This window comes from Symphodus melops, assembly GCF_947650265.1.
Source record: "Symphodus melops genome assembly, chromosome: 18".
Taxonomy (NCBI): Eukaryota; Metazoa; Chordata; class Actinopteri; order Labriformes; family Labridae; genus Symphodus; species Symphodus melops.
The window spans coordinates 6,149,467-6,176,359 of record NC_136708.1 but is presented as its reverse complement, the minus strand read 5'-3'; the positions used below and the strand labels follow the sequence as shown (position 1 = coordinate 6,176,359).

The window sequence follows — 26,893 nt, the reverse complement described above, 5'->3', positions numbered from 1 at the left end:
AGATACATTTTGAAAAAAATCCTTACTGGACACATTCTTTGAGGGCTATATCTCAAACGTAAATATTTAAAATATAAGGTTATTTATACAAGTGGCCAAGATTCATCACATATCATTGACCCATGAATGTCTTGTGCTTCCATAGGGAAAAATCTGTGACTTTTCAATAAATGCATCAGTCCATCTTCTAGTAATTAACATTACAGAAACAGAACAGTATTGCAACAAGAGTCGTAACAGTTTTTCATATGTTGATGTTTGCAGCATGATGGTCCTCTTTGTGTCTGCTGTGTGTAATTATTATACGATAGTTTACTCAAGGAGCTAACATACTGAAATAAATCTCAACGGGACAGACATCCAATTTTGTTTTAAGCAAAAAAAAAAGGGCGTTACTCTAAAAAAAAAAAAAAAAAAAAAAAAGTCATTCAACTGCTTATGTTTAATCATTTCAAGAATCTTTATTTTTCTGAAAAACAATGATGATATTTACAAATAATCCAAAGAGGGTTTTTTACAATTGGAAAGCAAATGCTTCAACAATTCCTGTTGAATAATCCAGATTAAAAATAAACCCTCCAGAACCACAACATTGCAAAGTCACTTCAGGGAAGCCAGATAACAAATCCAGAGTAAAAGCAAATGAAAAGAAGAACATGAGCTACATTTTAAAGTCGAACCTGAATTTCTGTATGTCACGTAATTACAGGCTTAACAATTAGCATGGTTTGATTTGAATATCAAAACTTTCATATTGATGTACTGTAAAACTATAAATAAAACCCCATCCTCATTTAAGCCAAAGTTGGTATGGGTGGCTTAGTGTTGTAGTCACAAACCGAAACCCAGACATACCCCAGAACAGAGAACTCTGGGACCTAGACAAGACCACTTGAAGGAGGTTTACACCGACCAAGGCAAGGCAGGGCAAGAACAAGACAAGACCACGACCACAAGACAGATTTCGAGGATTTACTCAGATAGGCTTACAAAGCGAGACCAAATAAGTGAATTATAATAAGTTGGTTTACAGATATCCTGATGTTGTACAAAGTTAAGTATTCTTTCTAAAAAAAAAAAAAAAAGAAAAAAAAAGTTTTATTTGCAAATAAATAAAAGCCGCCTCGTATTGACACCTTTTCCAAACAAAGGCAGAGTCATTTTATAGACAAGTAAATAAAAGCCTGGGCTATAAATCAAATGTTTTCATGTAATTCACATTGATGCAATTACCTGTATTAAGGTAAATCTAGAGCTAAGTGCAGCAGATCAATAATGGCTGATTAATGATTCAAAATCATAATTGAAAACTTTGTTTAGATGCTTGAAATTAAGGCAAGAAACATTGCACGACTGATCAATCCCAACAAATATCAAATGACTATTGCAGATGACATGTCATGAAATAGCTGTTTAGTAACTCAGTTTTTAAAGATACCAAACGCTACAAAGTGGTCAACTCAAATTCAGGTTTTTGAGTTTCTCTTGATCAAACTTGACTTCACTGAAAAGGAAGTGGTGCTACAAAGCCAAAAATAAAATAAAAAAATCAACGACAAAATGCTCTGATATTTTGATAATGAAAGTAAAAATACCAAATGTAAACTATAACACATTAGCCCTTTGAAGTCAAATGCACATTTAAATCAAATGCGGGAAAATTAAAACTGTCCTCTTTTTTTTTTTTTTTAACTCATCGTCTTCATCTCATTATCCGGACTAATCCGTGTCTTCATCTGTGAATTCTCTGGCATGTAATGAGATATTCAGGAAAAGCTTGCGTATCATTGAAGATGACAAACATTGACGGCTTGGTGATGTCGTCAGTCACGCTTTCGTATCGAAGGGGAATATCTCCCGTCTCCTTCAGGGGGGCCGTTTTCATCGAGTGGCAGCCCTTGGTGTAGTCCCCTGTTAGAACCTTTGACACAAAAATAAATTTGTGTCCGTCTGCATTTGGGGGTGAATACTGATCCTGGACGGACAGTCCAGAGTTGACAGCAAAATACACCCCCTGCCCATAGACGGTGGCTGTATGGCAAAACCAAGATGTCAGCATTTAATACTCAAAATAACTCAAACAGAAACTGACAAATAGAAGACGTTCTGTTTAAAAAAAACATACCATTCTTTCCACAGAAGCTTCTGTTGAATCCATGAACGCAGATCTCTTTCACACTCGACTCACATGTGCCATGGTAAAGTGTCCGTTCAATAACCGGATATGTGGCGCACCGCAGCACACTGGCCTTCTTCAACTTGTACTGATTGTACAGAAGTCGATTCATGAGTTTCTCCACCTGATGAAAATGTCACTTTTAAAATACACACCAAAACTGCTTTTTTTTTTTTTTTTTTTTTTTTTACCTCCTCCACTTTTTGTCCCAACATTTTTTACCTTGATGATTCTGATTTTGCTGTGATATTCCTGTATGGTCTCATAGAAACTTTTGATGACATTCTGAAATTCGTCAGAGTCCTCGTCGACTTTGCTTGCCTCAGGAAGGTTGGACAGCAGAGAGTATTCCTCTTCTACAAACAGAAGATTTTCATCAGTTAATGCAGTACTAAAAACACCACTTGCTAACATCGGGCTGCACAGTGGAGTATTGGTAAGCACTGCTGCTAACAGCTAGAATGTTCCCGTTTCGAATCCCTGTCAGATTGGACAGAGCCTTTCTATGTAGAGTTTGCATGTTCTCCCTGTACATGGGTGGGTTCTCTTTGGGAACTTTGGCTTCCTTCCACAGTCCAAAGGCATGCTTGTTAGGCTATTTAGTGACTCTAAATTACCCGTAGGTGTGAATGTGATTGCAGTTGGTTGTCTGTCTCTGTGGCTTTGTTTAGACTGCCGCCCAAAATCAGATCCGAATCTGATCTAACTGACTGACTTTAATTCAAGTGGAGAGACAAATTGCACGTGACCAGATCCAATATGCCTGTCCGTATTGACATGGTCTGATCCACATTGATTTCTATGGTAACAGGTTACGTCCAGGAAATACAAAAGCAAAATTATTTCTGACTCAAACAACATGCTTGTTTTACAACATCGCAGTGTCGCATGGTGAGTGACGCAGGCGACCCATTGAAGCGACAGAAACGTTCAGAATGAGTCGGATCTGAAGCAATCAGATTTGAATCACATTATAAACCACCTCCGTGTGTGGTTTGAATCAGATTTTGAAAATGTGGATCTCATGTGGCTTTTTGTGACCAGACTGGCAAAAAAAACAAACAAAAAATGTTTGATTTGGAGGTGCAACATGAATAAGGTCTATATTTCAGTGCTGTGATTGACTAGCGAACAGTCTGTGGTGGTGAACCCGCCTCTTGCCCAATAAGAGCTGGGATCGGCTGCAGCCAGTAGTGCTGAAGGCAGCGCTGAACACGCCTTGGCACTTCTGCGCACAATGCAGCATGGTGCACATCAGTGTTTCCCAAACGACTAGGAGTGGGACTTGATTAAAGAAAATGTTAACTAATTAACTCAGGGCTTTCTTATTAATTGATCTACATTAATCACATTTTAAGTGCATCACAATATTTGCCCTAAAAAGCAACACTTCTCAGTGTAAATGGATTTTGGGTGATGAATCAATGCCATGCATGCAATGTTATTTGCTTCTCAGTTTCATAAAGCTGTTGGATCTTGTTTGAAATAGTTTTTTTCTGCACAGCAGCTGGAAAGTTGGATCACATGTTGCTATCTGTAGCACATTTTCTAACCCCTTATCTTCTACCACTAATAGTGGTCTACAATCCAGAGCAATCAATTTAGCGAGTGAATTTATAAGTAATCAAACGTTGAATTACTAATTTTGGTCCTGAAGCCAGTAACTTGGTTGAGTTTATGCTGCAGACGCTTCTTGTTTGTGCTTGTGGCGAAGCTAGTGCAAAGCTAGCACGAAGCTAGCACGTAGCAATGACAAACAGTTCCGCACCGTTTATGAGGCAAATTGTGATTAAATGAGTTATTTTCTTGTAATTAATTAATCATAATTAACATGTTAAAGTCCCACCCCTACAAACAACATAAACCAATTTAGCTATATCTCACATGGTTTACTGGGTCTTACTTGCATGTGGCGCCACTGCAAAATTTTAATTCTGGCATGTCCAGTAGGTATGTGCAAAAGGTAACTTTCATCAAATATGTAAAGTTTGTCTCAATTATATTCCTGTAGCATAAGTGTATAAACACTGGGGCGTTAACACATTGGCAATGTTCTGCAGAAATCTAGCCACAAAGACAAGATAACAAAGTGTCCTTTACCTGGTACGTTGTCTTCAACATCGCCTATATCGATCATTTTCCTGGAGATTTTCACGAATTTCCCAGAAGCTTTGTTGCATTCTTGCATCATCTCAAAGTCTAAGGTGTGGGGCTGATCGTCCAGCAGAATTTCAACCTTTGGCTGCTTCTTCCTCCAAATATTCTCAATGAGCACGGTGGCATCCGGTGAGTACGGAGTCGTGTCTGAAGAGTCTGGGTCATGATGCAGCCACTGAACAGTTTTAAGGACTTCCCGCTCGGGTATATAGTCAGACATTTTTTCCAGCAGCTGGTTCACATCCCTAATTCCTCCATGGACAAATTCCTTGAAGCCTGAAACAGTGAGTATGGTTCCCTGAACCTCAATCTCGACAGCATGCTTTCTCTTGATCAACTCGAGACAATTCCTGTGGTATTCAGATAAGTTCCTTAAAGCCCGGTGCTCTACCCTCTCCTCTAGCTGTTTCTGGGAAACCTTCTTCCCAAAGGCTATTTCCACTCTACTCAGGTCAGAAGTATAACCTGCAAACACTTGCAGATGTATGATGTTGGCTGCCTTCATCTCTTCCTGTATCATCGTTTTCATGGTCTTTTTTTGCTTGCCTACTTGGGGGCTTTTGTCAGTACAACTAGAGGAAACTTCATGTTGAACCATCGTCTTGGAAAGCTCCAAAGCTTTTTGTAGCTGTTCCTCCTCATCCTCCAGGGACCAATGGCTTGACTCCATAGAGTACTGGATGGCTAAAGACAGTTGGGCCTCTTCTTCAAGCTCCCTGGAGCGGCCCAGAGCTTCATCATCATCATTTAAATCGAGCAACCCACCAGTAGCATTCTCCTCAGCTGACAGCGGGGCCGCATCAACAACCATTAGACCCGGGTCCTGGTCTGCAGGGGTAGATGTTGCCCCTGCTGTGTACAGATCCTCATCTTCCCCATCATTGACTGTGTCTGAATTAGACACCCCCCGCTGGACACTTTCCTCAATGGTTGAGACAATTCTCTTTGCCTCATCTAAAAGACCTGCAAATAGTCAAACAGACTGTTTGAGACAGCACAGAAATATGATAAATGACTTAAGAGACAGATATTACCTTTGCCTGCAGCTCTGTCATGATCAGTTTGCATCAAATCAGATTTTAACTCTAGTGGAGACATTCTCTTGAAGTTTTTCTGCGCCATCAGTTTCCATGCAGCTTCAGGAACGTCCTGAAAGAATAACAATCATGAAGTTCACTTCACGATAGAAGTGACAGGGATGCATCTGGCTATAGATCACTTCAAAATCAGACCAAGTTTAAAGCTTTATTTCTGCCTTCTTACTTCGATGTAGAAATACAAAAATGGCAAATTGACTCCACTTTGTTCTTAAAGAAACTAAAGCAATTTTCACACATCCACTCTGAGAAAGTTTCCGGACAGGCTGCCCTTGAAATCTTTTGAGTTGCCTGTTGACATCAGCATCGTAAAGCGAGAGACTTCATGCATCAGAGAGGAGGGGAGCTTGGTAGCTGGAGAGGTTCCAATCCACCGTCTGAGCACCACCGAGGTGCCCTTGAGCAAGGCACCGAATCCCAAAAACTGGTCTGGAGCGCTCGCTGTGGGCAGCCCCCTCACTCTGAGACCTCTCCATTAATGTATGTCACTAGGATCCTGTTTGTGCATGAGTGTGTATCTCGGACTGTGAGTGTGTTCACGTCCATTAAACAGAGTGTAAACCGAATTTCCCCTCGTGGGATTAATAAAGTATAAATTATTATTATAATTATAGCAAATAAACTAAACTAAACTAAACTGAAGAAAGCACTGAATAAGAACCTTTAGAAGATGTTGGAGAATGATCCCCATTGGTTAAAAAAGATGCATGTTTTGTACAACATGACACAGTATGTAATAAGTTCTACCTCCTCGTTTTGTGTTGATACGCCTGACGTTAGTTTTACTGCGAATCCTGCAACATTAACACTCCTCAGCATGTCCGACCTGAAGCCGACAGCCAAGCAGCAGTGAGAAAAGGGAAGCAGAGGAAAGCTGAAAACATGAAGCAGGCCAGACTTGTTCTGTAACACAGTAAACGTCAGTGTGTTTCATCTGCCTGCTGTGTTCTCGTTCAGTGAGCCTCAGGCTAATACTGTACACAGCACTTTACTATGAGTGACATTTTGTAAAGCTGGCCAACTGAAAGGAAGGGCGATACAATGAAGTTGCATATCACATCAACACACAAAGGAAAAGATAAGAAACGGTAGCTTGGTTGTATTATTTCAGTACCTGGTATGCCAGTGGTTGCCAGGGCACATGCTGGACATCGATATAGACCTCGAACTTTCTCTGCATCTCCTCCAGGATGCTCTTGCAGTCCTCTACAACTAAAAAGCGGGTAATTCCAGGAGCACTAAAGCTGATAGTTTTGGTAAGGGTGGAGGAAACGATACCTTGCAACACCTCCTCAGCCATTTGACAGGCAATAGCAGGGCCATGGATCTAACATTAGAGGGCGATTAAAGAACAAAATCAGCATTTTTCTTAACACGTTTCAACAAGACATCAAATATATGGACTTTTTGTCATACAACACTGATGCATGGCGTACCTTTAACCCACAAACGTCTTCTGCTTCCAGTGGGAAAATGGACACTTGGTCCATGTCAGCCATCAGCTGATGGCGATGGTTCTGGATGTATTTCAGCATACCCGGTTCCATAGTGATGACCGTCTCCCTTTCAATGGGTGTCGTAAGAAACCCCAGGATTGCAGCCTGCTTCTCACTCTCCATCTCTTTCAGCGTGAACACTTTAATGTTCCTATCTCGTTCTGAAACCTTGACAAAGCAGAAACTCAGAGACTGCAGGAACTCGGTCCACTCCTTGCAATAGAACATGCACTCATATTCGGCGAGCCCGGGTATGCTAAAGTGACAAAGCTGTGATTTCAAAAAGCTGCACGCCTGGAGTGCGGAGTTCTGACTTAGGGAGGTTACCAAAACATTACAGTCGGAAACGGTGTAAATAGAGGATAAGCCAGATTGATTCAGTGTTTGCTCGAGACGTTTTTTAACATCTGCTCTTGCCAGGAAGTTAGCCATCTCTGGCTCGAGGGTGAAATGGCTCTCGGCCATTTGGCCAAAGCAGTCCAAGATTGTGCCTTTTATCTGCTCTATCTTTTGTCTGTCAGCTCCTGCAATGTGCACACCATTGTCTTTGATTTGGATGGGGAAATTCGGATGAGCCTTTTCAATGTCTTGTTTAAAGCTGCAGAGTTGAAACAAAGCTAATTTTAAGGGATCCGCAATAGGAATATGGCATGTTGGCGTTGTTTCTTCTTCTTCCTGCATTTCATCGTCCATGACCTCCACTGCATCCTCTTCTACAGTGGCAACGCCAGCAACGAACCCCGAAGCCACTTCAGAGGACGACTGTATGTTTGTGCTGGCAACAACAGGAGGATTAGTCTGCATGGGGGCGACACTCAGGTCCTCGTTGTTTCTCTCAGACGTATCTAGAGCTTCTACTGCAGCGTCCGGTGATGTTAAACTTTGTGCAGGTTGAAGAAAGTCGAAGAACGCACTGACTTCAAGATCAGCTCCGTCCAGTTTGTGGCGCTGATCCAAAACCACGTCAACAGCTGACAGAAGAAATCCATCACAACGTTTGTTAGAGACGACTTTAAGGAAGGGCAAATATTTTGCTATTGTAGCGGAATAATACAAAACTTACTTTCATAATTTGTGAAGGAGACTTTGGCCGTGCCCTCTGAAAGCCTTGTGACCTCCTTCACCTTCTCACTCCCTCCTCCCTTGTTCTCAAAATATAAAGTGAGCAGGTCTGAAGTGGTGCCAGGGTGCAGGTTCTGCACCAAGATGGAGTCCGTTTGCTCGACCTGCTCAAGAGTTAACTTGGCTCCATCAAGGGCCCTCCTGGAGATTTTAGCCCCAATGCTTTGGAAATCTGCAAAGAAACGATTCAACTGTAACGATCCCATAAAAGTAAAAGTAAAAGACATTTTGAAACACATCACTGATTTTTAAAGAGAGAGAGAAAAAAAAAAGGGCTTCACCTTTCGAGAAGGGTTGGCTCAGATGGATGAGGATGAGGTCTCTCCCCGGTGACGGATACAGACTGTAGACATTCAGATCCATCATATTCTCCACAAACAGCTCAATCATCTCTATGCTGGTCTTTGGGTTGAGTCCTCGCAGCAGGAGTCTACACGGGTCTTTTGTGGCCGGCTTCCTCACACACAGCTCTGAATTATGCAGAACATGGTTGCCTTTGGCCAGCACTCGGGCTGCAGCTGTCAAAATGCAAGGAGCAGAAATTAAAAAGTGAGAACTCCGGCAGTAGAGCGTAAAAAAAAGGACTCGTTAAAGCATCGTGTTCGTTTCGTGCAGAGAATTCCGTTTTTCTTTTGAGCACAGTAGAGCTCATTCTTTTATCACATTCTGGAGGAAACAAAGAGATTTTAGGTTTTCTGTAAATGTGTTTTTTTTAAAGATCAAATTAAATACATGTTAAGACCTTTTAAGACACAAACAAAAGTTACTACAATCTTTGCACCACATAACACAAGTTCTCTTTTTCACTTCACTGCTCTGTCATTGTCAATTTGAACTTTTACATATCTTGCAAAACATGATCGTCATTTGCCCTGAAACCTCCCCCAGACATCTTTTCATTTCATCTTCCTCATAGTCCTTGTCTTCGTACGTAATACGAACCCATAGATGCTGCTGTAACTATCATGATCTGTCGTGTCAACAACACAATCATGTAGCGCTAACTGGACAGTGTAGATAAGGTAATCAGACGCGTCTTAGTCAAAGGAAAATCTACTATTAAAGACTTCTGTTTCAGACTTTTTAAAGGTCTGCAAAAAGCCTGTTCCCCTTAACCCACTTTGTAGAAACTGACAAAAATCGAAGGACAATAGGAGTCAAATTAGTGAGACTTTTCACAAACAGCTTACAATAAGAGTCAGTGGATATCTGACCTTTGTCAAGAACTCACAACATAAGTTACACACAGGGTGTTTTTGTACTTTCATGTCCTGTCACTTCATATGCTTTTAAAAGAACTTTAAAAAAGATTTAGTCACATAACAATTATTGATAAAACGACCCCATGTTGCCGCTTGCCTTCTGCCTCTTCGAACACCAGTATGGCTCTGTCGGCCTTCTTCTCCACAGAGACGAGTGCTCCTCCCCCAGAGCGCCGTTTGTTCTCAAAGTACAGAAAGAGAAGCTCCTCATCAACGTCTTCAGGCAGAGCCAGCACCTCCACCGTCCTCTCCTCCAGGTTTTCAACAGGCATCCTGAAAAACACGACAACAGAAATGCTCTCGAGGTGGTGCCTTGCTCAACTTTCAAAGATCAAATTCCCGACTAGGTGTGCACTGGGACTTGAACCGGCAATCCGCAGATTTCCAACCAAAGTCGCTTCAGACTGAGCTACCGCTGCTTTTCCATATGTTTCTTTTGCTTCGTTTTCTTAAATCGAATTAAATATCTTTGCTTTTTTGTTGTTTTTTGTCCATGATCAGTAAAAACAAAACATATCCTGTCACTTTGATTTTTGAAAACTGCGATGAATAGCTGTAGTAAATCCTCTGAAGATGGCGAAATCTAGGATGTTTTTTTATACAAATCGCAACGCTCAATAATGGCAACATTATCTCAAAATAAAATGTGGAAAAAGTGCTTTGCCTCTGTGCACTGCCTGACATCACCTGTGTGTCTGTTAGATCCTTGCTTGTGTTGTATTTATTCTCTGACGCGCGTTGCTTTGGATAAAAATGTCTGCTTGATGAATTGCAGAAAAGAGTTGGCTCGCCATACTGTGATGGTCATATAACAATTAAAACTGTTACAGAACAAGATATTCAATATTTTGAAGTTTGTAAAATGATTGGATTATATTAGTGCAGATGTAAAACTCAATGCATGTCCATTAATTTATTTAATGCTTTACGATGTGAAATTTGAGAAATATCTGAGCACACTAATTATCAAACATTGATTTAATACTTACAATTCTAACTATATCTACATATCATTTAAACTATGCAGACAAAAGTAATGTTAAACATTAAGTTATTCAGAACACATTCAACTACAGGGTATTTCTTTATATCCTGTTGAGTTAAATTGTAAAAAATTAAAATACATATCTCATATATCTTCTCTGAATACAGAAAATATCATGTTTTTTCTCTAACACAACTTTATTACTTACTGTGTACTTTATTCACACGTATCTTACATTAGTACATAATAGGCTGATATTGTCCAACAAGCTGAGTTTAACTTACAATGGGACGATATAGCTTTGCAGCTGAATCAAGGATTTCTCAGGTAAACTTGGAGGTATGTCACGTTGCTGATCATGGCCTACCTTACACTGAAAAGCTACCAAACAGGAAGCTCGTCTGTTTACGATATAATGCATAAAGGACAATGTGTTGTGCAGCTTAAGTGTATTTTCCAGGAAAAACTGTCCTCCAAATATATAAATGCAGTCACCGTGGTATATTTCGGTGTGTTTTTACTGCGTAGTTTACCCGAAGTTCTTATCAATAGCTGACACCACCTCTTGAAAGTGAAACTAGTGGCTAATGTTTAGTCTCTGAAGCTGGAGTTTACGCTTTCATATCTAACTACAGGATTAGAAAGTAATACATGTTTAGGTAAAACCGATTGACAGTTTCTGACAGTGTTTCTTACCTTACAAGGTAAACATTGGTCCAGAAGCTCGTTCTGATCAGGCGGGTTGAGCTGCTGACTCTGAACACTTCCTTGTTGTTCTACTAGTTGACCAGCAGGTGGCGTCATCAGCAGTTTGTGTTAAAAGGGGAACAGACTGTAGAGTGGCGTGATATGACATTAAACGATGAGCGATTATAAGATGTTATTACATAATAAGACCTGCTACTATATCCTTCATATACAGTGTAGTTTATGAAAAACATTGTCTACAAACGTTCCTATTTTAAAAAATGTATAGTGATGTATTTGTCATTTTTTGTTACATTTTTATTAAGCTCATAAAGATCATACCACACCAAACGGATCTTGTGGTTACTGTATTTAATCATGCAGATTGCTCTGATTTCCACCACAGGAAACTGCAGTATATTTGTAAATTATGTACTTTTTTGTATGGCCTAACTTTTTACTTTACATTTGGTACCATTCAAAGCGTCATCAAAATACAGTGAATGGTTATAGATTAAATAATGGCTAGCTGATTAATTAATTGATTGAGTTGCTTATCCATTAAATCTGTCAAAAATGCAATGCTTTAAGAATGCGATGTATGATTTATTTACACTCTAAAAGGAGTAATATTGTAAACTACACACTGAATGTTTACTTATTTTGTATCATATTTTGTTCATCACAAAGCAGTACAGTATAAGACAGAAACAGTCAGAGTCAAGCTAAGCGAACAGACATAGCGCCCACCATAATATGTAAAATAAATATCACTGTAATTTACACTCAAACAGTGGATCAGTGTATTGAGTATTATTACATGTAATTTAAGAATTGCCTTATTCAGAGACTGAGATTTCAATAAAGTAGCGAGGCAGAATCTGTACATTGAGTGTATTGCTTTGCATATTGTCTTGTCTTGAGCTCATACATAGATAATGAGGGCATGTTGAAATTTTAATGTTACATGTGCAATCAATAAAGGCAAAGCCATAACTACGCTTTAAAGTACTTCATAGCGTTTGTTGCCACGATATCCTTCTTCAAATCAGGAAATCGTGTATATATAACTTTAAATAATGTTTCAGCAGTTTAAACCTTCAAACGTGGAAATATATTCAATTTCTCCTCCAGTACCAGGAAAAAGAAAAAAATCAACTTTGTTTCTTGTATTAGTGTTGGAGTCACAGCCAGGGACAATGTGAGCTTTTCATTATTCATCATTAATTCTTATCCATATAGTTCAGGTTACTTTAAATGATCAATTTGTTCAGTTGAAGCAAAAATACACAACAGGATTGTTCTTGGTGCAGCCTGAGGGGATTATTTTTCTTTTATTTATCATAATCACCAATTAATACTTCATCTGCATAGATAAGTAAATCATGTACAAGTACATGACAGCCTTTTTATTGTGTTTGAACATTGAACAGAGAATTAGGTTTATATTAAGTCATCACATGAGTTATATAAGGGACAAGTTAGAATTTGAATGCATATGTGTTTCCACTAGGTGGCAGTGTCTCCTTTAAAGTGAATGTACATAACTATAAATGAAAGGTGGTTATAGTGGTTTATTTTGTCAGCTTTTAGCTGATCAGAATCCTTGCCATTTAGATCAAAGGAGAATATGGAGTGACTATTTAATGGTATACTTGTTTAGCGACTGGGAGGTGGAGAAGGATTGGCACTATTGCTTTTCTTCCTTGTTGTTCACAGACAATGCATCACATTTTTCAAGCAAAGTCTTACATCACAATAACAAAACCAGACACACAAGGTTTTATGAGTTCATGTGAGAGTGAGACAAACATTCTTTCAGCATAACATATGCATGAAAGGGTTCTGTGGTTCAATTTGGCAGTCATGCTGCGGAACATATGGGCTTGATATCATCTGCATGTGAACTTTGGATTTTGGTTTTGTTTGCCAGCAACATGATGACTTTATATGCATAATCTCCATCTTGAAAACAGGCCTAATGTTTTTTTTTCTTTTTCCCAAGCTATAATAGTTCCTGTTTCCAAACAGTTTTACACTGAAACCTGGAGCTGTGTTTGAAACAACAGCTTCACAGACATGTTCATCTGAGTATTTTGTTTAATATCATGTTCATCTTTTCAATGACGGCATCATGGGAGTGCATTTTTATCGCAACACAGAGAAAATTGTCCTTGTAAATGCTTGAGTAGCATGTGTTTGACAAGGTCATGAACGAAAAATGACCTCACAAAGTGTTTATCCTTGCATCATTGTCACACATGGCTAGCACAAATAAGCTCAGGAACCCATTGGAAGGACATCACCAAGAGCCTCAAGAACTAATAAAGGAATAGGAAAAAAGATGACAATATTAATCAGAATATGTTAGGGTATTTTAGTAATTTATATTCCTTTGAGATTTACTGACACGTTTTTCTTTTTCTTTTTTTTTTTTAGAAACATCTTTACATAAATAACTCTAGGTTGGGGTGAATGTCCAGGTTTTGGTTGTGACTCTTAACGCAGACAAGTGGCATATCACTCCTGTTCACCAGCAGATAGTTCATGTTACCCCTCTGAATTGTGTATGCACATTTTTAGTGATATGTTACACTTATTCTATTAACAAAAATGCAACATTGAAAACACTGTTAAAATGTACTTTAGAATAATACCTCACAAGCCAATACCATCTAACTAGTGCATGTTCCTGCTGAGGTGAGGAAAGGGGTTTAATGTTGCCTATAGCATCACTTGGTCTTTTCACACTAAGATGTCGCTATAGCTACTGTAGCCTACCTGGGCTAAGCTAGAGAGGCAGGATACTTCACATCCAGATATGTAATAGACTTTTTAATTATATTTGAGCAATGAATATAGGATGTTGTATCTAACATGCATGAAACATTTTAACTTACATTATTATAGGCCAAGAGGAATTAATCTATGTTAATGGAAGTAGTTGCTAGCTGTGCTCATAAAGGAGTGTGACAAACTTTGTGAACTTGATTTATAAAACGTTTTATATGACTTTTAATTTCTGTTGTTTGGACATTTAACAGTTTTCACTGAATGTTTAATCATCATATCTGTCACGCGATGGACAAATTAAGGGAAGTTAATGCTAATGTGTTTGTGACCCCTAGATGGCACTATTAACCGAGGATCCTATGTACACCACACTGTTGTGTGGTGGCTCAGTAATTTGAATTAAACAAATGTTGTTGTTTCTTCTCATCAGCCTGCTGCTCTCATGAAGACAATGAACAGGCAAATGTCCAATGATGATTCAAGGCACCTGGAGGAAATGCTTTTAGATAAGCTCCACAGAGCATCCTGACCACTCCTGAATGGAAAAAGATTTCATACGAATGATTTGATTGATGAAAATACTTATTTCGGAGCAGAATGAGAGCTTCGTGCTTCTTAAGTCTTCCATACACTAGAAGACTTTGCAAAAACTCAAGAAGACTGATACCTGAGACGCTCTCACATCTAAGGACAATGTGTAGGCAACTCACATACTTTATAAAGATTAACACAACTACAACTATATCTCTGAGTTGAGTTTAACTACAACTTTTGAAAGGAATCTAGTTTATTTAGGGGTGAATTTCAAAGCTGAATTAGGGATGTTGATATGACTACGCAACCTTGTTTCATAATTATATCAAATTTTGTTTTAATGGAGGACAAAAAGTTTGAATTTTTAAGCAATACCATGATCATACTTATCTCATACTTAATTACTTAACTTATCATACATACCAAGTTTTTCTTATCTAAATTACATTTTTAAAAAGGGCACCTCTAAATTATTCTTTGAAGAGTTATCTATTTTTCAAGACTTTTTGAATGTGTAAGATGTAAGTATACCCTATGAATGCCTTTCTATAATCAGACCCTTAAAAAGTAGTTTAATTATTGTTATATTAAGTCCGCTCCTATTTGCTGTTGACAATAGGCAAGTCATCAAACAACACCATTTGCATGAGACAAGAGTAAAGATCTGCAATAATATTCAGCATGTTTGATTTGATCATTACACACAAGGTGTTGTTGTACTTTAATGTCACATGACAATTATTGATAAAACGACTCCATGTTGCAGCTTGTCTTCTGCCTCTTCTCTTGGGCTTAGGGTTGATCTCCACCTCACACTTATCTCCACCTAGCACTGAACAACTGAGTGTCTGAACAACAGTGTGAGGGGGAGCACGCCCCAACAACAAAACAATTTCAAATTTTGTGAATTCTGTGAATTTGAATTGGCTTGAAAAAAGGTGTAAATGTAGCATTCAATTACAGTTTTTAAACCACATACCATGCAACATGCCCTTTATCATGATTTTTTAAAAAGTCTATCCTCTCCCTCTTCTGCCTGTTCCACTTTTAAGAAAATGTGTGCTCAAATAGGCTGTTTGGAAATTTTCCCTGTCAAAAAGGGAAGTACATGTAACTCCTCCCCCAGGTGGGTGACATTCCCACAGCTAGGTGTTTGTTCTGCCCTCAGAGTCTGCCTTTCCACTACAAATGATAGGGCACTGTTTAAGAGAGCCTGAGTGTCTTCCTCTTCCATGGTCAGACACAGCTCACTACAGACAGCTTAAAGCTACAGACACAGAATCAGCCTGTTCTGAGCTAGGCTGAAATAAAGGGTTTTATAGGCATAGATTTTTAGCAAGAAACTTCTGGGTCATGTTTTTTTTTTTTTTTTTTTTTTTAGCTCTGAGACTAGTTTAAACGGATTAAAAAGTAGAGTGGGTAATATGCGACCATTAATGAAGTCTTCAAACTTGGACAAAAAGTTCAGACTATAATTTCAAATTCAGACAAAACTGTAGATACTGAAAGGTAGGTCTGACTATCATGTGTAATCAAACATTTTATTCTGTGGCATCAACAAAATGATATTACTGATGAATAATTAATACGATACACTGTTTAAATCATGCATGCATATTATTCTTTAAATTAACACTCTATACACAACAATACCATTTAAACATGTGAAGATTACTAAAAATGTTGTAACACTCATTACAAATCAGAAGTGTACTTTTCTTGAAAAAAGGCACTTAACTCCTACTGTTTTATGAAAAGATATATCATAATGTACATGTAAAATGACATTACATTATTCATTATATTGATAAGGCACCCTATAGGCTGTATTAAATTTTAATTTATGCAAATAAATAGCAACTGTCTATACATTAATGGATGAGCTGTTGTGTGTGTAACATATGAAATATTTCTTAGGTTTTTTTTTTTTTTTTACATCACATCTACAACAGCACAACTCTACTGTAGATCAGTGCTTTTCAAAATTCGCCCCCAGCTAATGTGTTTTATTATTAATTGCCCATTTTGTATAAAACATGCAGTTAAATTGGTAAATAAAACTGACCTTCAGTCTCACATTTTAGGACAATTTACATGCTAACTTTGACACAGGTGGAGAACCTTGGGACTCATTCACCATCACAAAGAAAATGTCTTCTTAAAACCCACCTACACATGTTCTCAAGAAGATTCTGACATTTACAAAAGTTGTCTTTGTTAGGATTTGTTATTAGTTAAGAAGTGCATACAAACACTTTTACAATTAACAGTCTTGTGTTTTTCTTAGTTTTGCACCATGTAGGTGTGTTGTATATAAATTCTTGATACAAATATTGTCAGATTTTATTTCAGTTATATTATGGTTGATTAAACTGCAAAATGTAATCTGATTATAAACTTAGCACATGGGTTACAGTTGTTTTCTTCTTTTTCAAATGCTTTTTTAGCTAAGGGTTTTTTTCATGCCTAGAGAGAAGACAGTCAGGAAACAGGGAGACTGAGTGAGTGGGAAATGACATGCCACGGGTCAGATTCAAACCCGGGCTGCCTGCTTGGAGGACTATATCCTCCATACATATGGTGTAGACACTCATCACTAGACTAAAGGTAACTGCAACACACATGGGTAACTGTTTTTAAGTTTTTGTTGAAACAAGAATACTTATTTAAAACATATGGTCAGTGTCTGCAATTTCTGCAAGTTTCTCAGACTATTTCATTTCACTTTTTCTGGTGCCTTTTTTTTCTCCTGGTGACAGTGTTTTCCAAGTCATTGATATCATCCAATATATCTGTTTGTAGAAAACATTGACAGTCAGGTGCTTAAGATTTGAACGTGTTTGACTCGTTACCTGTCTTCTAAATTCTGTGTGTGCACTAGGACCTGCAGTCTCATTCCCCATTATAGGCATTAAAGCTGCATTTTTTGTTTTACTTTTTTTTTTAAGAATACCAAATAATGGGAACTAGCTGACAACTCATGAGGACATGGCATGCAGTTTAAGAACACTGACTTTGAACAATTCCATCTGAAATTTCAAGTCAGGTGAATCAATCTGCCCTGACTTCTTGAACACAAATGTAAGAAAACGCTTAGGAAGACATTGGTGAATGAGGTCCTTTGCTTAGAGTTGCATCTACAGTATACTTGTTCTGCTTTAGTTGAAGCTAAAGTCTATAACCGTGCTAGGGGCTTGTGTTTCCTTACACAGGCACATTGGTGCATTGACCTTAATGCTAACAATAACATCCAGCTAATGCTCACACAATATTTCTGACATGCTGATGTGATACAGCACAATTATCACAATGTTCACCATCACTGTTTAGCCTTTTAGCATGCTAGTATTTTGTAAATAGCATGGCAAACTATCTCCATCTGAGGCTAATGGCATGTCATTGGTTTTGCATGTAGTTGCACTGTGGTACTGGACAAACTACATTTTTGACTTGATGATGGCATTATGGTAAATACAAACCAGCAAAGTGTTCACAGTTGATTATAAGGGAGGACATAAATATAGGAACCAAACTTCACCGCATTAATAGTTGATCCAATGAGGTCAAATCTGATCTGAAGAACAGGAAGTCAAGATTTATTCTCTGAAGACCATGAATGTCTAAACATAAATTGTAAGCTTTCTATATGTTTCTCTTATTAAAGCTATGTCTTTGTGGCTAGTAACCAAGGTGTTCCTTTAAATTGACAAACAGTATTATAGCTCGGACAAGCAAATGTAAGTAGCTTTGTAGTGCTGGTAGTCAATAACAGTTTTTTGCATGTGTTTGTACCAACAATGCACATTTTCAGATCGATTACTGATTGTAGCCCCTACATGCTGTACAATGAACAGATTAATGATGACATTTTGACTATGGCTGTCAATAACATTAACAAACCAATGGTCAAAATCCAAGCCACACATACTTTTAAATAGTGTATAGCATTATTATATTATAGCTTATTCTTCCTGTCAGACACATTTAACTTGTTTTGCCAGACTGCAAAGAATGTTTCTTCGATAATAATGTATACCACAGGAGTAGGAGTGGCAATGTTGCTTTTCTCCTCTACAGTGGCTTATTTACAGGACACGAAACAGGACAGACCAGAGTTCAAGAACTTGAAAGGGTTCTTGAAGGTCGGAACATTCGTCCTGCATGAGATAAAGAGAATATAAGAAGTAAGAAAGGCTCTTCAGGGTCATTTGGTGATTATCCCACTGTACAAATGGGCCCATCATCATCTGCCTTTGAACATTCGGATTTTGTGCTTGTCTGCGAGCAGCAGAGTGACATTATATTCAAAATCCCCATCATGGACTCCTGTGTGTCGGAAGGCTCCAGCCAAATGGTTCTCCTCCCAGTAATGGTGCCAGTTTCCATACTGGTCAGCCCCGAATCCAAACACACTGACCTGGAGCAGATGTGAAGAAAAGGGAACTGCATCAGTTCAAATCAACATATTTTGAATTCATAGATTTTTTATTACAGCATTAAAAAAATGCAGTGTACTATGATATCAAGTGAGTTGGCCTTATAAATGTACAGTCTTGAGGAGTTTTCTGAGGTCAATCCTGTAGCACTACTTCAAGTGTTTCAACTTACCTCATCACATATGTGGATAGCCAGCAGCAAGCTGAGAAATCCAGTGGAAGGATAACGTCCATGACCTTCAAGCCAAGACTCATAAACATACTTGAAAAATGTTGGACTGTAAATTAAAACCTGCAAAAGACACAACAAAGTTTGAAAAAAGCTGTGTACTAGAAAAGATCTGCATTTAGATTGGCACCAACTGGATGACATGGTTAACAGACATTCAATCTCCAAAACCATCTGCTATCATCTGACAACAACCACATATGCCTCTGGGAACAATGGCCAACTTCTCTGTTATTTCAGGGAGCCAAGACTTCATTTTCCATGTGCTGCAATGTTTACAGGCCAATTAGCATTTTGAGAAGCAACCATGTGTTCTGATTAAAAGTGAAATGAAAGTCCCCCCTCGAAATATATCTGAAAAGTAAATGCTGTCATTTCTTTGAAAATAATTTCTTGGTACGTCAGCTCGAGGAGCACTCGTTCGTTTTTTTTTTTCGTTTTTTTGGTGAGTCTCAGTTTAAATCTAAATGCAAGGTCACAAGGAAGCTACACTCTGGCTAACTTAAGATGTGTAAACTGAAAAATTACACAGATCTTCTGCATTTAATAGGACAGTTAGTACGTAAATTTGTTTAAGCAACAGTATCAAGATTCAGATTTGTAAAACATACAGAAGAAACCCTTGTCAAGTCTGTCCTCATTTGGAGGGGGAAACTATTTCTTAAATGCTTGTTTGTTGAATGGGGGTTTGACTAGCCATTTCGGAAGCCTTCCATGAAGTTGGGAAATCAAAACAGATTGGCTTTTTATGACACAGTACCAGGCAAAGGGTTTGCTCAAGTGGAAATTGTCGATCTAGCATGGATTGTTAGCTCTTCTTGCAGGCAAATATCTGTTTTTCGAAATAAATGAATTCTACCGATGGGAGCCGGGATGTAATCACTGCAGATTGTGTTCCACCTGCATTTGTTCTCCAGACTGTCTGTCCTGCAACCAAAGTGTGCTTTGCTGAATACAACTCAGACTACACACATACTAGAAATGAAAACCAAAACAATTCCCATACTTAAATCAAAACTCTGAGTACGGATGCTACATTTCCATTTAGAATCTGTATATATAGATTAACAAACGTAAAAAATTGAGAAAAATTCACTGGGTTTTTTCGGCTGTGGTGTTGATGTGACTTGATGTAACAGCACTTCTCTGAATATATGATTTTCAAACTAATGCATTTCCATATTAAATGAAATTGTAAAATAAATATAACCCACCTTATCTTTGTTTGCCGTTATCCTGGATACAACAGGTATATATGTGCTGTGACAAAAGATAAGAACAGGGAATTATTCTTTGTACAAGAGCATGCAGTGCAGAGATGTGCTTCATTCCAGGTAGGCAAGGTTAAAACGTGAAAATGGGAGAGGCACTTTGAACAAGGTGGAGGCTGCTCCCTGGAGGTGTCAATATTCAGTTGGCTTATGAAAATGTCTACATTTGCATATGAAAATGTAACGTTTTCCAGAAAGAAACAGAGCTAAAAGGACAACGATGATTAGCTGAAAAATGAATAATTCTAGAGTATAGGTTCTCTACACCAGGTCTGTGCAAACTTGGATGAAAATGTGAAGGGATGGCATACAAATGACCCACATGAAATGTAATGAGTATATGGCAAGATACAATCCAGACAAAAGTTTCCAATTAAAGAAATGGTTTATCAATGCTATTTCCTCTGCAGCAGAGAGTCTCATTAAAATTCAAAGATTACAATGACTTGTCTAGTGCTGTTTGATATCATGTGCTTTACAATATAACAATCCAGCCAGTTCCTCTTCCTCTTGTGGTGTATGAATATGAAAATGGGCTGCCATGTGTCTGGGTCTGTATATTACACACTGCATTATAAAGTTAGAAAGTACATCTTTCAACACACACGCACGCACACACACACACACACACACACACACACACACACACACACACACACACACCTACACACACACACACACACACACACACACACACACACACGTAAGCACAATTTTACATAGAGAGGTGCTTGAGTTTCAGGATCGCTAACTTCAAAGTGAGGTGTGTGAATATGGACGAGAGGCAGTGAGCCCTGTACCCTCTTCACACTGTTCTTTGTGTATGGAAATAATTTGAGAAAATATTCACCAAACTCAGTGAAGAGCTAATGGCTGGTGGGCTAATGCTGACATTACTGGCAGTAAAGTGGGATTTAATGATGCAGAAAGATTGCTCTGGCAGGGTTGGAAGACAACTGCACATTTCATAGGAAACAATTGCTTGGATGTACTCGTCCTTGTTGCCATGCTTGAGTTTTTGGTAGTGGCATAGATTCCGAGTGTCCAGTAACTAAGCTAATGATTATGGGCCACTGTGAATAAACATGAAATTAACTGGAAGATTAAAACTGAGTGATTATCCTTGTTTTGGCAATCTGACAAACAGGGACATCATGTGAATGTGATTGTTGTGACAGTCGGGTTTTTGTAGAGAGTAAATTAATCTGTGAAATAGTAAAAGGTGAAGCAATGTAATGCATGCAAGCCTTTCATATTTCTAGGACAGTTAAAGACCTTGAACTGAACTTTTCTTGAGAGGTAAATTCATATGTGAACACTTCACATTTATCCATCATTAAATGTGTTTTAAATGTTATGCCTTCACTTTTTAAATATAACTAATTATACTACTTCAGTTGTAAGTAATGACATGTTACCAAATTTAATTTAGACTTCACTTTTAAACCTTGTTAGACTGTTTGGCTGCTATAGCTAACTTAACATTAACAAAGTATCTACTGAAGTTATACAGCTAAATTGTTAAAGCAATTCATCCATCTGGCAGACAGGGCAGCTCATAAACAGTGTTAGGAGTAACATGTTATCAAAGGAAGAATATGTGATTTTTTGATCCAGTAAATGTCGCCTTTGAGCACCAGCACACTGCTGTCTGTCCGTCGTACTAAAGCCTCTCTCCTCCAGCGACACCCACCAACCCATTTCCCCTCATGTTTACATGAAGGTGTTATTGATTGGAATGCCCCATCATTAAAAACCATTAAGTGCAAGGGGTGGACACAATTGTCTTTCACTTGAGCTGCAACCTGCACTGTTGTGTTAGCAGGCTAATGTTAGCACATTCACTGTAAGACAGCTTGTAGCTCCACATTGCAAGTGACTTGACACGGAATGACAAGATCTAAAAACCCTTATGTGACATTAAAATAAGCAGTGATTATGTAATTCTTCTCCTTGTAAACATGGCCCGACAACAACACAGCCAGCTGGACTCACACTTCCAATCATTGTAATGTCATGACATAAAGAGATATTTATAGAGGATATATACAGTACTTGATTTCTGCTATTATTATGTCTAAATGTTGCACATTTTAATACATTTAATAATGTGTCTGAAATCCATATATTATGTGTAAAAAATTATGTGTTGCACATCTTTCCTTTAAGTAAAAAATGTCTGAAACTCCTCTACTATTGCAACTACTGTAGTAGCATTTCACTGCCAGCTTCACAATCCATCATCCAGTAAGCACTAATCAGAACTGATTGCAAATACGTTATTGAATACATGCTTCCCATAGCAACTGTTGAGTCGGTTGCTTTCAGATAACTAATTAGCAAAATACGGGTGTGAATTGGCAGGTGGAACAAGGGGAGTTAGGAGTTGTTGCCTCTCATACTGCGACAGTAACACTAAATAATGTGTACACTAATTATTGAAGTGACTGGCCCTGCTTATGCAATCACTTAGAATCATGTTTCTGGCCCTTTGATGAATGCAAGGCCATTTCAGTTTTCCTTTAAAGTCTTTTTTCATCTCCACCAACACCATAATGCTCCACTAGATTTACTAGCCAGATACTACAAGTACACAATCTGTTACTAACATGGCTTCAAAAACAATTAACGTAAAAAAAAGCAGCAGATGAATAATTCTTTGTTGATTTTTCACAAGACATATCGACTCTTATGTTACAACTACTTTCTTATAAACTAAATCATATTAAAAAGTGCAGCTTTAACATATGCATAATTATACTTACTGTTTAATGGTTCCCGTTGTAAGAGCACTAATGATCCACTGCAGGTCCAGAGTCTTAAAAGGGATCAGCACCAGGCTGGTGGAATTGTCCAGGTCTATGGCACTTTCTGGATACATGACATGGTGTGTCGTCCTCGCGCCCACATCCTCTTCAAAACCGGAGGTGGGCGCCTGATTCATTCTGCAAGGACAAAGGAGCAGAGGTTGTTGTTTTTTTTTCTGGCTGCTATGCCATCTTTATCTGTTCCATTGCAGCTCAAACCGAGGTTTATTTTACCTGCATGTTATAAAGATAAAAAATGTTTGACTTTGTTGTGCCAATACCCACCATCTAATAATGTGTAAGCTAACAAGGTGGCACATAGACATTGAAACAACACATGGTAACCATTTTACAAGAAACCTAAAGGACATTTTTTCCAACTTAACAATGTTTTTGAAATCCAAATAGCTATTCAGAACCATCCGGTGTCCAATCAAGGCAGACAATTACCATTTGGCAAGATAGACAAGGCGTCCCTATTATTATGTGCAACAATACACTCTCTGGGGCTTGGGCATTAATTGGCAGGAACACAGTTTGACAATGTTGGTTGGTATTGGTCAGTGGGAGGAAGTGACACATAGAGGAAAAAATATTAATCTGACTCTGTGTATCCAGCATCACCTGTTGGATGCTTCAGCTGGAGAAGTATCATCTTTCTCATTACTGACTCGGAGATGACAGCTATACAACCGCTTGACATTTGCAGCCTGAGCCTGTCAGAACTCGCAAAAGGCAAATTGTGTCTTGGCTATCTTGGTGTATTTACACCTACCTTGTTTGGTTCGCTTGAAACAAACTAAAACCCTGGTGCAGACCTTTTGAGTAGGTGTGAATACAAACCATCGAACTCAGGTGCGCACCAAACAGCCGGACCGAGACCCAGCCGAAGAGGTTCGCTTCTAAATGAACCCTGGTGCGGTTCGTTTGAGGTGTGAAAACAACCAGAACTCAGTCCGACCCAGTTCCATGACATTTGTTTTGGCTATTTCATGTTGCATCTTTACATATGGTCAAGCATCTTGACTTCAAAAATGACCATCAAGGCTCGACAAATAAACTAAATAAAGTTGCTGTTTTTCCACTTTACCTTTAAATGGCCTGTATCTCAGAGGTTGAGTTCATTGTCTCTAAACTGGAAGGTTGGGGATTCAATCACCAGCTCCTACAGTGAATGGAATTGTCCTGATGGGCAGTTGGACACCTTACGTAGTCCTCTACCAGCAGTGTGTGAATGTGGTGTAAATTGGTGAATGTGATATGTAAGGTAAAAGGGCTTTGAGTTGTCAAAAGAATATACAAGTCCAAGTGAATTTTCAACTTAAATATACAAATAATTTATATAATAAATAAATTGCTATTCTCTAATGTAGACTAAATAACACAATTCCTTTCTCTTTTTTCCCATTCTGATTAACACTGTATCTGTACATTGCAGAGATTCAAGCTCTTCTTGCAACAACCCTTCCATAAACCAGAGGTGCTGCTTGTCAACAGGCAAGGCCGGCAACTGCTCAGGACCCCAGACCAGTAGGAGCTCCCTGAGGACTCACAAACTTAAATCAAAGCAGCTGCCCAAAATGTACAAATCTTGCAACGACAGTAGGAAACATCTCTAAGGGTGGCCCCATCTGAGAGCACTCTCACTCTCATTGCCCTGCGAAACATTGCATGCATTATTGCTGTTTAATCTGATGATTTAATAGTGGTCAACATGGCTGTTATTACATCGACAGTTATCCCTTTAAACACATGGCTTATTTGGAGGAACATAAATATTCATCAGCCTTTCCTTGTTTGGTGACAAGGTAAGTCCAATAATCACATTCTAAGCTTTTTTTTAATTTACCAAATCCTGATAGATATATTTTGGTTCTGTAGTGACTAAATCTATCGATGCATAAATTAGACTGTGGCACTATAGGAGGGATACTGGTTTGTATTATGCAAAAAGTGTCTGGCAATATTCTTGTTTGAAAAATATTGATTTTAGGAGAATTCATGCTTGCAATACATGATCCTTCGTTAAATCTCAAATTAATAATCTGCATCTGGGACATGGGATTGTGGTGATAACACATGCCCTATAGAGGCTGTCATCTTCGTCGCAGCAGCCGTGGGTTCAACTCTGACCTCAACCCTATGCTGCACGTCATCCCCTACTCTCTAAGACCTAACAATTTCTTTAGATGTACTATCCAATAAAGGCAAAAAGGCCCAAAAAATAACTAAAATCTGCAGTTATTTTCACATTGGCAGCTGACGAAAGCAATCTTACAGCTGTGTACTGTTTGGGAGGCCTTCAGTCCCAGAGAAGATAAGTGTGTCACCAGTAACAAAGCTGCAGCACCAGATGTGGTTATCATCAACACAGCGCATATTATTATGACATTGCATTATCAGTTATTGCATTCTGGTGGGAAAAGAGGTGTATTTTACACAATGATGATGTGTCATTTTCTATGAACACATCAACAAATCTCACAGGATCAGAAATGGAGAGAAGAAGATGAGGAAAAAAAGAGTTACTGGTTTACTCTCCCTGTGTACTGTTTCCTCCACAACAAACCACCTTCTTGGTAATGACTTAGCTCAACACTGCCGCAGATGGAAAAGGAAGTACTGGCAAGAGGTTTTTTTTATGGAGCAATATGTCAGTAGAAAAGGAAATTTTGACAGCACAACATTGGTGAAGTTCTCTTTTAATGGTAACTAAAGCTTCTGGGAATGTGAGAATTGCTCACCAAATGGATCCCTGCCACCCTGAACAGATGAAAAAGTATGTCAGTGAGGGCAAAGGAAACCCATGGCACATATTAAACAGTATTATGTGGCAAATTCATCACTTCTGCTGCACATTCAGAGATAATGTATTATACATTCTTCTTGGAGTGGTTGTCGACATCTCATGTTCTTCTAAACTCAAGCATGGCAAGAATCCAATAACAGAACCATTAAAGACCATTTTTTGTTCTTCAAATGTTGAAAAACAACAAAATTGAACTTGTTTGACAACTGAGACTACTGCTACAAAATGACAAGTCACAATTTCTTTTACATAAAACATTCAGTCAATTTCCAGAACTGAACCTATCTGAACGTTTTCTTTTTTTTTTTTTAAAGATTTATTTTTTGGCGTTTTTTTATGCCTTTATTGTAGAGGGAGGACAGTGGATAGAGTCGGAAAGGGGGAGAGAGAGTGGGGAGAGACATGCGGGAAATGGGCCACAGGCCGGACGCGAACCCGGGCCGCCCGCGCGCGAGGACTGAGCCTCAATACGTGGGGTCGCGCGCACTGCCGCTGCGCCACCGGCGACCCCATCTGAACGTTTTCTAAAAAAAATTTGTGTATGCAATTTTTGTGCAACTATGAAGTTCCTTCAGCCCCGTTTCCACACAGCAGTCCGGTACAGATCAGTACAATTTGGTTCAATTAAACCTCATCCCATTTGCGTTTCCACAGCCACCCGTGCCCTATTTGGTAAGCTGGATGACAATAGCCGCTTCGTAAATAGTGTCACATGATAGCAGCTAACCTCTAACTAATAAATTCAACAAAGGAGAAAAACGCTACACAAACAAAACCCACGCTGGAAGACATCCAGCAGTTCATCCACTTTGTCACCGGCATGTAGATCTTTATTACAAACTCAATCAAGCTTTGTTTCAGAGAAGGCTGTGTGCCTCAAGTAAATAAACAGACATAAATGATCACAGTCTATGGTTTAAACACAGCTTTTGTTTACTGTTTGTCACACGGTTGATTTTTTCAACCAATCAACGGACTGGAGTGTTTAGCTCCACCTTTTCGGGTCGGCTCTATAATCTTGGCACCCCAACA

The 26,893-nt window shown here is 38.6% G+C and overlaps 3 protein-coding genes across 3 annotated transcripts in view; all 3 read right to left on the bottom strand.

The window, feature by feature from the left end:
- The window catches only part of cpsf1 (cleavage and polyadenylation specific factor 1), a 43,213-nt gene that overhangs the window by 15,701 nt on the left and 619 nt on the right, over positions 1-26,893 (bottom strand). The gene's annotated exons all lie outside the window — the stretch shown is intronic.
- On the bottom strand, positions 437-11,110 carry parp10 (poly(ADP-ribose) polymerase family member 10). The gene is made up of 11 exons (XM_079368905.1): positions 10,992-11,110; positions 9,408-9,583; positions 8,330-8,566; positions 7,990-8,220; positions 6,867-7,897; positions 6,545-6,757; positions 5,368-5,482; positions 4,277-5,296; positions 2,399-2,532; positions 2,126-2,300; positions 437-2,031 (listed from the first exon to the last, which is right to left on the bottom strand). The coding sequence occupies exons 2-11, from the start codon at positions 9,580-9,582 to the stop codon at positions 1,733-1,735; spliced, it is 3,630 nt and encodes a 1,209-aa protein (XP_079225031.1). The 5' UTR covers position 9,583; positions 10,992-11,110; the 3' UTR covers positions 437-1,732.
- The window catches only part of LOC306839804 (CMP-N-acetylneuraminate-beta-galactosamide-alpha-2,3-sialyltransferase 1-like), a 69,125-nt gene continuing 58,063 nt past the window's right edge, over positions 15,832-26,893 (bottom strand). Inside the window, exons 4-7 of the mRNA XM_079368704.1 lie at positions 23,011-23,190; positions 20,189-20,234; positions 18,918-19,037; positions 15,832-18,726 (exon numbers count right to left, since the gene is read on the bottom strand). Coding sequence (XP_079224830.1) covers positions 18,553-18,726; positions 18,918-19,037; positions 20,189-20,234; positions 23,011-23,190 — 520 coding nt within the window. The 3' untranslated portion in view covers positions 15,832-18,552. The remainder of the gene's footprint in view (positions 18,727-18,917; positions 19,038-20,188; positions 20,235-23,010; positions 23,191-26,893) is intronic.